We start from the raw sequence: 12383 nt of genomic DNA, 5'->3' as shown, positions 1-12383 counted from the left end.
GGACACATGAACTCCAATATGTACTTTGAAATACTGAAGCAGAGCATGATCCCCTCCCTCCGGAAACTGGGTCGCAGGGCAGTGTTCCAGCATGATAATGACCCCAAACACACCTCTAAGACGACCACTGCTTTATTGAAGAGGCTGTGGGTAAAGGTGATGGACTGGCCAAGCATGTCTCCAGACCTAAACCCAATAGAACATCTTTGGGGCATCCTCAAGCGGAAGGTGGAGGAGCGCAAAGTCTCGAATATCCGCCAGCTCCGTGATGTCGTCATGGAGGAGTGGAAAAGCATTCCAGTGGCAACCTGTGAAGCTCTGGTAAACTCCATGCCCAGGAGAGTTAAGGCAGTTCTGGTTAATGGTGGCCACAAAAAATATTGACACTTCAGGAACTTTCACTAAGGGGTGTACTCACTTTTGTTGTTGGTGGTTTCGACATTAATGGCTGTATATTGAGTTATTTTGAGGGAAGAATAAATTTACACTGTTATATAAGCTGCACACAGACTACTTTTCATTGTGTCAAAGTGTCATTTTGTCAGTGTTGTCCCATGAAAAGATATACTTAAATATCTGCAGAAATGTGAGGGGTGTACTCACTTTTGTGATACACTGTATATATACATGTATTTACAAATAAACATGTACACATCTAAATACAAAAATACACGTGTGGTTTTAAGAACTTTACAGAAAAAAAGAAGAAGGTTACTGCACAGTCCCTACAAATTGCACATTACTTTCTAGGATGTGAAGTTTGATAGTTTAGAGTTTTTATGGCGGAGGGGTAAAAGCTTTTCAGGAGTCTGGAAGTGCGGGCCTTGATACTCCTATAGCGGCTTCCAGAGGGCAACAAGGAGAACAGGTTGCAACAAGGGTGAAATGAGTCCTTAATGATGTTTGTGGCCCGACGTAGGCATCGGGTTCTGTAAATGTTCTCTAGTGAAGGCAGCTCAGTGTTGATGGTTCTCTGAGCTGATTTGATGACCCTCTGAGGAGCCTTCTTGTCAGCCTCAGAGCAGCTGGCATACCACACCAGAATACCGTGGGTGAGTATGCTTTCCACAGTGCTGCGATAGAAGGACACCAATAGCTGCTTGGACAGGTTGGCTTTTCTTAGTGTCCTTAAAAAGTAGAGTCGCTTTAGGCTGTGCTTTAGGCTGCTGGATCTGCTTTAAATTTACTCATGCATAGTCAGATGATTTTTCCAAACAGCCTTGATCCCTCATGCGAAGATTTTATGTGACCACCTTGAGGCATTGGATGTCTTTACACATGGTAACAGTGCAAAAAACCTAATCTTATGTTTAATGTGGGTTACAGGTTGAACTGAAGATGAAATACAATGACCAGCACTGTAAATCCAGAGGACTTCTTCCAGGAGGACGATGGTATGAAATCCAGGCATATCGGGCCCTAAATCAGGCTTTGGGAAGGTATGTATCATAGATTTGTAAATGTCTCATTAGACCATGGACATATATTCTACATGCCCAAAAGTATTTGGACACCTGACCATGAGCTTGTTGGACAATACTTGTTAACATCATGTTATTTATGTGAGCTTGTCATCTATGAAAGTGACTCTTCTGAGAAGGCTTCTCACAAGAAATTGAATATGTCTGTATGAGTTTGTGCCCATTTAGTCAAAAGAACATTGATACTGCTCAGCAACGTTCTGTTATGCAATCTGGCAACTCCTGAACATTTGTATGGGTGGGCAACTTGTTTTCTCCCCCACAAGTATTTCCAATTCTCCTATGCAATCTGGCAACCCCCCCACCCCCATGGGCAGTGCATTCTATAGATATATACTGATCAGCCATAACATTAAAACCACCTCCTTGTTTCTGCACTCACTGTCTATTTTATCAGCTCCACTTACCATATAGGAGAACTTTGTAGTTCGACAATTACTGACTGTAGTCCATCTGTTTCTCTGCATACATTTTTAACCTGCTTTCACCCTGTTCTTCAATGGTCAGGACTCTCACAGGACCACCACAGAGTAGGTATTATTTAGGCGGTGGATCATTCTCCAGCACTGCAGTGACACTGTAGTGAGTTAGTGTGTTGTGCTGGTATGAGCGGATCAGACACAGCAGCGCTGCTGGAGTTTTTAAATACCGTGTCCACTCACTGTCCACTCTATTAGACACTCCTATCTAGTTGGTCCACCTCGCTCATCTATTGCTGCTGTTTGAGTCGGTCATCTTTTAGACCTTCATCAGTGGTCACAGGACGCTGCCCACGTGGAGCTGTTGGCTGGATATTTTTGGTTGGTGGACTATTCTCAGTCCAGCAGTGACAGTGAGGTGTTTAAAAACTCCAGCAGCGCTGCTGTGTCTGATCCACTCATACCAGCACAACACACACTAACACACCACCACCATCCATATTAGTGTTACTGCAGTTCTGAGAATGATGCACCACCTAAATAATGCCTACTCTGTGGGGGTCCTGATCATTGAAGAACAGCATGAAAGGGGGCTAACAAAGCATGCAGAGAAACAGCTGGACTACAGTCAGTAATTGTAGAACTACAAAGTGCTTCTATATGGTAAGTGGAGCTGTGGTTTTAATGTTATGGCTGATCGGTGTATAAGGATAATTACTATGGTGTATTCAGTATTTATGATGGCTCTTTTTATGTATCACTTTCTTTCCATAGGTGTATCCGGCATAGAAACGACTGGGGGGCACTTATTTTAGTGGACGACCGCTTTAGGGCCAATCCTAACAAGTATATCACAGGTAAGCTCATGAGGGAAAGTGAGAAAGGGCACTAAGGTGCATTACATTACTAATGGTCGTCGTCCACATGTAGTTGCACCTCTATTAGCACTAGATGGCGGTAGTGGTCCGTCATTGTGCATTTGGATGGTAGGCTGTGGACGGGTGCCAAATTCTGTGTACTTAAGGCCACTGCTTTTACATGCAACGGTACAGTGAAAAATGTTGATTACATGAAAATGTCCACTGATTGTTTACACGTAGTGGTCAGAACAGGACCAAGAACACCTACCACATGAAAGCCTATACATGTAGATAGTAATGTGGTGGTATGGTTATGGAAATACAAAGCAGCTATGTTGTTACTCTAACACTCTCCATCATCACGTTCTCCTAGGCCTGTCGAAATGGGTGCGTCAGCTGGTTAAACACCATGACAGCTTCACTAACGCCATGCAGTCCCTGGTGTCCTTCTCCGAGTGTCAACAAGGAGTAGTGCAGAACCAAACTGTGGGGCCTTCCCCCAGTGTCTCCGGGACTCAGTCATCTGCTGTCTTGTCACCTCCTGATCCACAAGTGTTGCCCAAGTCTCAGAGCAATGAGGTTCAGCCTGATGTTCCTGCTGTCAACAATCCGTCTGAACCAGGTATGCGGTCTCGGACCAACACACCAAATAAGAGTGCTGATATGCTAAAGCTACATTCACTTTCATCCTGACAGTGTTTGGGGGTGGGGGAGCCTATCCCAGCTTTTCAATGGGCACAAGGCACACAGTAACACCCTGGACAGGCCGCCAGTCCATCGCAGGGCAGACACACACACATACATACACACACCCATTTACCTACAGGGCAATTCAGTGTCTCCAATTAACCTGACTGCATGTTTTTGTACTGTGGGAGGAAACCGGAGCTCCCGGAGGAAACCCACACAGACACAAGGAGAACATGCAAACTCGGCACAGAAAGGACCCGGACCGCCCCGCCTGAGGATCGAACCCAGGACCTTCTTGCTGTGAGGCGATAGTGCTACCCACCGTGCCGCCCTCTATTTGTAACAGTTATTAAAAAAGGAAATCTGTTCCAGAGTTTAATGGCTAACTTTGCCCTGACTTAGGTGGTAGCATTTGGCTTCTGTTGACACAGCAGCCTTACGAACATGGTATCGAACCGATCTGGAGAATGCCCTTCCCTTTCAAGTTTTTCATAATAGCATGTTAATAATAATAATTAATAATTTGTTGGTTGATCCAGTTGACATTTAATAAAATCAGAATTGTATTGGCCATTTTTTTAAAAGGTTAAAATGTTTAGAATTAGAGATGGAAGGATCGATCGGCTATGTATCGAAATCGGCCGATATTTCCTAAACTCAGCAGATCCGATCACGTGATATATAAAGATCACCTCCATGTTAAGCTTAACAGCTCAGTGGATTGATCCAGACTTTTGAGCTACAAAGCACCAACCATCGCATCACCATTCGTCAACCATCGCATTTCACAACCTAAAATAACATAATTAACGTTGTGCATCATACATACGATGCAATTTTGCTGATTGAAATATTTACTTTAAAAAGATAATACAACCCGGTCACATCTGAGTCGATTCTATCAGCACATTATATAAATTCGTGGTTCACTTTGGTAAATCGTAAGCGGTTCTTGCTTTTGATGTAGATGAGAACAGAAAACGTTACAGAGCCAATCAGAGGCAAAAGTTTATTAATTACTAAATTCGTTAGTTCAGGATCATCTGCTCTGACTGACAGAAAACCTTTAGCTCCACAGGCAGAACGAGTCTGACTCGGTTACCGTTGTGGTAATAGCAGTTTAATGAAGCTTTTTAATGTAAGAGAGTCACACAACATGTTCTGTAGTAGCTGGTGTTTATTTAAAACCACGACATTAATTAATAACAGTAAACACGGAGAGATAACTGAGAAGAGAAACTTACGCTTCGCATAAAATGAACCGACTCCTGAATCACTTATATCGATACTGTGAACAGAGCGTCTCTCTTAAAGACACACACTCGCACGTTGCTTTTGTCACCGGTTTATCCTCACTGTTAGACCTATTTTCAGACTGAACTGGATAACATTAAACCTGTGTGTGTGTGTGTGTGTGTGTGTGTGTGGTCAGTTAGACTAATGAAATATGTCTCCTGTGGGTAAAAAAATTAATTGCTTTAGTTTTAGAAGTAAAAAAAAAAATCTCACAATGCCACGCCCCCTGGTCAGGCACTCGCCCCCCCCCTCAGACAAGTACTTGCCCAACCTCCCCCTTCCCCCCACAGGTTGAAAACCCCTAGTCTAAATATAATCATTACAGTATTGGCTGTGTTTGTTTGATTTACTTTGTTTATTTACTGCTAATTTTGCGCTAAAAATTGCATGTTGCCGCCCCCCCATCGGAATCGGCTATCGGCCGATCGCCGTTAAAGGAGATCGGAGATCAAAATCGGTGCCAAAAACCCTGATCGGTACATCTCTATTTAGAATCATTATTGCACTAGATTACAGGTCATGATACCAACCTAATAATGAAATCATTGTATTAGCATTCAGGTGGTGCAGCGATAATGTACACTAACCCACCTCCGAGTTCTGGGGTTTGAATCTGAGTGATGCTCTCAGCCAATCGAACGATAGCTGGTCAGTGTTCTCTCAGTGCTGGTCCCAGGCCCAGATAAAAATAGGAGTGCATTAAGCATAAAAAAGTCTGGTATGTGGCAACCACTAAAAAACGTACACATCCTGGGGGGAAGGGGGTTGCAAGCCAAAACAGTAGTGGCACATTTAATTGAAACATTTGAATATATTTTTAATTGTCTACAAAGTTATTTTTTAATAAAGGTGTAACATGTCAATATGCACTTGCTGCAGAGTAATTGTTTATACACCGACCAGGCATAACATTATGACCACTGACATTATTATCTCTTCATCACAGCACCTGTTAGTGGGTGGGATATATTAAGCAGCAAGTGAACATTTTATCCTCAAAGCTGATGTGTTAGAAGCAGGAAAAATGGGCAAGCGTAAGGATTTGAGTTTGACAAGGGCCAAATTGTGATGGCTAGACAACGGGGTCAGAGCATCTCACGTTTTCTTCTACATCACTTGGATGGCCAGGTGCGTGTGCGTCGCTTACCTGGGGAACACATGGCACCAGAATGCACTATGGGAAGAAGGCAAGCCGGCGGAGGCAGTGTGATGCTTTGGGCAATGTTCTGCTGCGAAACCTTGGGTCCTGCCATCCATGTGGATGTTACTTTGACACGTACCACCTATCTAAGCATTGTTGCAGACCATGTACACCCTTTCATGGAAACGATATTCCCTGATGGCTGTGGCATCTTTCAGCAGGATAATGCGCCCTGCCACAAAGCACAAATGATTCAGGAATGGTTTGAGGAGCACAACAACGAGTTTGAGGTGTTGACCCAAGTCTCAATCCAATCGAGCATCTGTGAGATGTGCTGGACAAACAAGTCCGATCCATGGAGGCCCCACCTCGCAACTTACAGGAGTTAAAGGATCTGCTGCTAACATCTTAGGGCCAGATACCACAGCACACCTTCAGGGGTCTAACAGAGTCCATGCCTTGTTTTGGCAGCAAAAGGGGACCAAACAGGATATTAGTTAGGTGGTCATAATTAGGGGTGGGTTTATAAAATCGATTTTTCGATCCGAATCGATCTTTATTTGAATGATCCGATATCGATTCATATAAACGCGAGATCGATCTTTTAAATGAGCTCCTTTCCACGGTGTACACGGAAATCTGTTACCCCCTTTCATCTCGTGTGACCAGCCACTCTTTTTTTCGTGCAGCGAGGTCTGACCTGCACATCAGTCCAGCATGGCTGAAGCTCAAGTTACGCCTGGTTCACACTACACGATTTTTGCCCTGATTTTCGCTCGGCGATGGGTCGGCGCCAGATTCGCCGGCTCGGGAGCAACTCGGCGTTCGCTCGGCGATCAAAACTCGGCTCTCGATCAATGTGTGAAACAGCGAGGGGAAACACAGTGGAGAGGTTGTAAACAGGTGGGGCAGGGGCGTAATATAGTTTCTATTAGAATACATCAGCACACACACGAGTTTCACAGTATTTCTGACCTTATCGTTCTCTACAAAACAAAATATTTATTAACCTCCAACTTACTACAGAACAATCCCTGCTGCTCGTGTTGCCAAATCCACTCAGATTCCTTTATTTTTTCTCCTTGATATTATGCTGCTCATCAGCGCACAAACTTTGATCGCTCGCTACTTGTTGGAGTGTATTTTTTGGCAATGGTATCATTAAACCCCTCGTCACTTCTCACGTGTGTTTTTGTGACAAAACGTAGTTTGGGAGACCAGACAGACTCATCTGAGATTCCTCCTGGTGATAGATGGTGTAGTGTGAAACCCCCTATTGCCGATCAGTCGTGCAGTGTGAACTGTACAGCGACCCGGCAAATCAGAAAGTCGTGTAGTGTAAACTTGGCATAAGCTGTTCAACAGCCAGGTGTATGTTTACATTACATTTACACTGTTGTAGCATGTCAGACATATAAAATAATAATAAAAAAATTAATGTTACTGTTTTTTTTATTAATTATTTATGTAAAAACAAATATTTTTAATAATAGTGTTCTTTGTACAATTATCACATTCGTTCTCTGAACATCTGTACATATTTAAACAAAACCTGTTAATGTAACTCAAATATGCCCAAATGTGTTGAATCGGAATCGAATCGGAAATCAAATCGAATCGGGACCTTGTGAATCGTAATCGAATCGATCCAGGAAATTAGTGGCGATACCCAGCCCTAGTCATAATGTTATGCCTGATCGGTGTATAGCTTTAATTTATAGCAGGAAATGCTTACTTTTGTTTTGTGTTTTTGGATAGGTGACGAAAAGCCTCCAGAGCATCGACCTGATGAACCATCTCCTAAGTTTAAAGAATCCACAGCAACCACACACAAATCAAAAGCAATACTCAACCTGTATACATCCACTCCTGTCAGCTCCCGTTACAGAACTCCTATCTTTAAATCTAACGACCGTAGGAGGACCACTGACCAGAGTTCAAATTCACTAGCTGTTATTAAGGACACTGATTCAACACCTGATGAGGCAGCAAAGGATCAGACCAAAGAAGCTCTTGAGACCAGTGACATTACTGAGATTGCACCTGGGTCTCCAGTTAAATCGCCCTCAGACTGTCTCCCCAATCAGGACGTCAGTGCAGCAGCACCTGAAGACGCAGAGGACGAAACTATGTTCTACACGCCAGAACTGTTTGAAGGGGAGGAGGATGAGGAGTCTGGTGCAGAAGAGATGGATAAAGCCTCTGAGATAGAACCAGTCCAATGCACTACAATAAACAAGTGTTCAGAAAGTAGTTCCTCTATTAAACCTAAGCAGACTGAGAGTATGACGACTGCTCCTGCTAGTCCTGAGGAAGCTGCTGTGCGTGTCAGTAATGACTGTGTGTTGTCTCAGAGCATGGCAGAACAGGCAGGGTCGAGCTCTAGCACAGGCAGTAGGGACAGGGCCCAACAGCATCAGAGCAGCAGCAAGTCACGTAGGCTCTCCAGGTCTAGGCAGAAAGCACCAAGCAAAGCTGAAGGTAAACTCACTGCTTACTTTACATCACTCTCTCAGACCAGCCAGCCATAGATCATCACAATCGATGATTAAAAAGGTTACAAAATGTGCAGAAATACTTCAGTCTTGCCAACTCTGAATGAATAATACCATGAAGGTGTGTTCGGATTACGTATGGCAGTCAGTGTTGGTACTGTGGGGGTGAGAACAAGCCTAGTGCTCACTAATTAGTGTTAACACTTAACAAGCACATAACCAGCACATGCCCCTCATTAGTAATTATGTAGTTTGAGCGATTCAGCGACCTTATATGCAGGAAATACTTTGGAAAGTCCTTATATTGCAAATACATGTTACGAGATACACCGATCAGCCATAACATTAAAACCACCTCCTTGTTTCTACACACATTGTCCTTTTTATCAGCTCCACCTACTATATATAAGCACTGTAGTCCATCTGTTTCTCTGCATGCTTTTTAGCCCCCTTTCATGCCGTTCTTCAATGGTCAGGACTCTCCCAGGACCACTACAGAGTAGGTATAATTTAGGTGGTGTGTTTGTGTCTTGTGCTGGTATGAGTGTACAAGACACAGCAATGCTGATGGAGTTTAAACACCTCACTGTCACTGCTGGACTGAGAATAGTCCACCAACCAAAAATATGTCCAGCCAACACCACCACGTGGGCAGCGTCCTGTGATCCACTGATGAAGGTCTCAAAGATGACCAACTCAAACATAGATGACCGATCGTCTCTGACTTTACATCTACAAGGTGGATCAACTAAGTATGAGAGTATCTAATAGAGTGGACAATGAGTGGACACGGCATTTTAAAACTCCAGCAGCGCTGCTGTGTCTGATCCACTCACACCAGCACAACACACACTAACACACCACCATCATGTCAGTGTCACTGCAGTGCTGAGAATGATCCACCACCTAAATAATACCTGCTCTGTGGTGGTCCTGACCATTGAAGAACAGAGTAAAAACAGGCTAAAAAGGTATGTAGAGAAATAAATGGGCGACAGTCAGTAATCGTAGAACTACAAAGTGCTTCTATATGGTAAGTGGAGCTGATAAAATGGACAGTGAGTGTAGAAACAAGGAGGTGGTTTTAATTTTATGGCTGATCGGTGTATAAAGCCACGGCCAATAAAAGCTACTATTTTTGGAAAATAAAAAAGTAGGGTAAAATGAGGTTAGCATAAGTAAAATTTGATGCTGACTTTTGTGCCTATAATGATCTATAAGTGTTTGAAGACTTGAAGAAACCCACGCAGACACAGGAGAACATGCAAACTCCACACAGAAAGGACCCAGACCGCCCCGCCTGGGGATCGAACCCAGGACCTTTTTGCCATGAGGCACCGTGCCCCCTCCCCCCACGCCATGACACAATTGAAAACCAAGTATTCATTAGGTACTATAATTGGAACACCATTATCTTTAATTTACTAGCAGCAGTGCATCTTCACTGCGGTATAAACCAAAGACTGTACGATAGTGGAACATGCACCCTGGTAATCCATTCTCCCAGCTTCTCAAACACAGTTTCTGCTTTCAGGTTTACAGTTCTCACGTTCATTACTGGAAAGGCATTCTCTAATCACCCCGTGTCACTAATATGAACGATCGTTCCAAAGTGTGACACCGGTCGGTGATTGATTGCATAGTTTGCGCTCCTCTGCAATCCCTCAAAGGTCCTTCGCGATCGAGCTGTGAAGTGGGTTGTTGGAGTTCGGAATGGCTTGTGTTGGGATTTTGTTTGTGCTAAATTAAAACAAGTGTTTCCATTGACTGGTCAAACTGTGGCGCCATAGTGGAGTGGAGTAGTGGAGCTGATTTTAATTATAGTGATTTTTACAAAGCTGAAATTTGTCTACGTTTTTAAACCAATATTACAAGGCAGTAACATTTGATTTGTATATTCCTTGAATACAAAGCAGGCCAAAACTCTGGAGATGGGCAGAAGTTATGGGGCGAGGATGAAGAGGGCAATAACGGACAGCTTTATAAACCCACATTTTAAACAGCAGCAAGTTATAAACCTCACCATTCAATGAATATTAACCTACTTTTCTTCTACCTCTATGGTAGTGGGTGGGTGTCCCATGGTGTAAAAGAAGGTGTACGTTTTTATAAAGGCAATTCATGTGCACATGCACTTTGTGATCATCTTTAAAGGATTATCTCACGCTACCATAGTTTTCAGTAAAACTATTTTTTTTTTTTTTTTGCCATTAAAATGTACTTATGTTTTAAATAGTAAATATGCAACTTTACTTTGGGTAAAAATATCTTGTTAACGACCCAAAATATGTACAGCATTTTAATGGACTGTTTTCAGTTGCTGCTAGGTGCATGCGAGGGAATAAGTTGGTGAGTATTGATGCATTGTGATGCATTGATGCTTTGCTGTCAGAATGATTCTTTTTAAGGATCAAATCAGTTACTTAAATGTAAATAAATAAATAAAGGAATAAAAAATGTTTAAGTAACATGTGTTGAGTTAGCAGCTGCTGTTACAAGCCTCTTTATTTAATCATTTCTTACAAAAAGCTAAAGCACTAATGTCTGTGTTGGTATCAAGCAAGAGGAGTTGTCGTAATAGTGGTGGGTGTGGTATGCTAATGATTTTATTTCTTTGTCATTAATCGCTTCATCATGAGAAACACCAGGCACATGGCGAAACACCCTGGACAGGGTATGTATCATTACAGTGCTTCGGCCATCCCTAAAGACATAGCCGGGTGCTGATAGCACCGCTGAGATCAGGGTCTGAATCTCAGCTGTGCTATTGGCTGGTGGCAAGGTTGCATGATACACTGCAGCACCTCACAAGCACCCGATGATAAAATTTTATAACAATTATTATTATTATAAGTAGCACTGTCGCCTCACAGCAAGAAGGTCCTGGGTTCGATCCCCGGGTGGGGCGGTTTGGGTCCTTTCTTTGTGGAGTTTGTATGTTCTCCCCATGTCTGCGTGGGTGTCCTCCAGGTGCTCCGGTTTCCAATGTCCAAAGACATGCAAGAGAGGTGAATTGGAGACACTTGACTTAAATTGTCCATGACTGTGTTCGATATAACCTTGTGACCTGATGAACCTTGTGTAATGAGTAACTACTGTTCCCGTCATGAATGTAACCAGAGAGTTTAAAACATGATGTTAAAATCCTAATAAACAAGCAAACAATTATTATTGCACAATAAAAATAATGTTGGTTTACATATAGATTTTTTTTTTCATTTTCATCAACCGCTTTATCCTGGTAAGGGTTCTAGCAGGCCCGGGTTACACTGGACATAGCAACGATTCCCCGTAGACATAGCCAATAATGTCTGTTTAAACACCCGGCCAGTGATAGTACTCCAAAGATTTGAACCTAGTTCTCAGCTCTGCTGGGCTTGCATAATAGAATGCTGCACCACCTAATATAAAAATGTTTTATATTATTAAAACATGTTTCTCTGTTTTAAAAAAGGGGTTTTGTCATGTTTTAATACAACAGTGTTTGCTTGTTGTACTGAATAACCCATTAAATATACTGATCAGTCATAACATTAAAACCACCTCCTTGTTTTTACACTCTGTCCATTTTATCAGCTCCACTTACCATATACTGTAGAAGCACTTTGAAGTTCTACAATTACTGACTGTAGTCCATCTGTTTCTCTGCATACTTTTTTAACCTGCTTTCACTCTGTTCTTCAGTGGTCAGGACCACCACAGAGCAGGTATTATTTGGGTGGTGGATCATTCTCAGCACTGCAGTGACACTGACATGGTGGTGGTGTGTTAGTGTGCGTTGTGCTGATATGAGTTTTTAAATACCGTGTCCACTTAGTGTCCACTCTATTAGACACTCCTACCTAGTTGGTCCACCTTGTAGATGTAAAGTCAGAGACGATCGCTCATCTATTGCTGCTGTTTGAGTTCTAGACCTTCACCAGTGGATCACAGGACGCTGCCCCTGGGGCGCTGTTGGCTGGATATTTTTGTTTGGTGGACTATTCTCAGTCCAGCAGTGA

At 42.9% G+C, this 12383-nt stretch overlaps 1 protein-coding gene across 1 annotated transcript in view; it reads left to right on the top strand.

Annotated features, from left to right (window-relative positions):
- Nucleotides 1-8418, top strand: part of brip1 (BRCA1 interacting helicase 1) — a 60183-nt gene extending 51765 nt beyond the window's left edge. Inside the window, exons 17-20 of the mRNA XM_063016328.1 lie at nt 1327-1439; nt 2675-2757; nt 3134-3382; nt 7646-8418. Of these exons, the coding sequence (XP_062872398.1) occupies nt 1327-1439; nt 2675-2757; nt 3134-3382; nt 7646-8418 (1218 nt within the window). The remainder of the gene's footprint in view (nt 1-1326; nt 1440-2674; nt 2758-3133; nt 3383-7645) is intronic.
- The last annotated feature ends 3965 nt before the right edge of the window (nt 8419-12383 follow it).

This window comes from Trichomycterus rosablanca, chromosome 20 (genome assembly GCF_030014385.1).
Source record: "Trichomycterus rosablanca isolate fTriRos1 chromosome 20, fTriRos1.hap1, whole genome shotgun sequence".
Lineage (NCBI taxonomy): Eukaryota > Metazoa > Chordata > Actinopteri > Siluriformes > Trichomycteridae > Trichomycterus > Trichomycterus rosablanca.
Note: the sequence above shows the minus strand (reverse complement) of the source record. Positions and strands in the feature narration are given on the sequence as shown.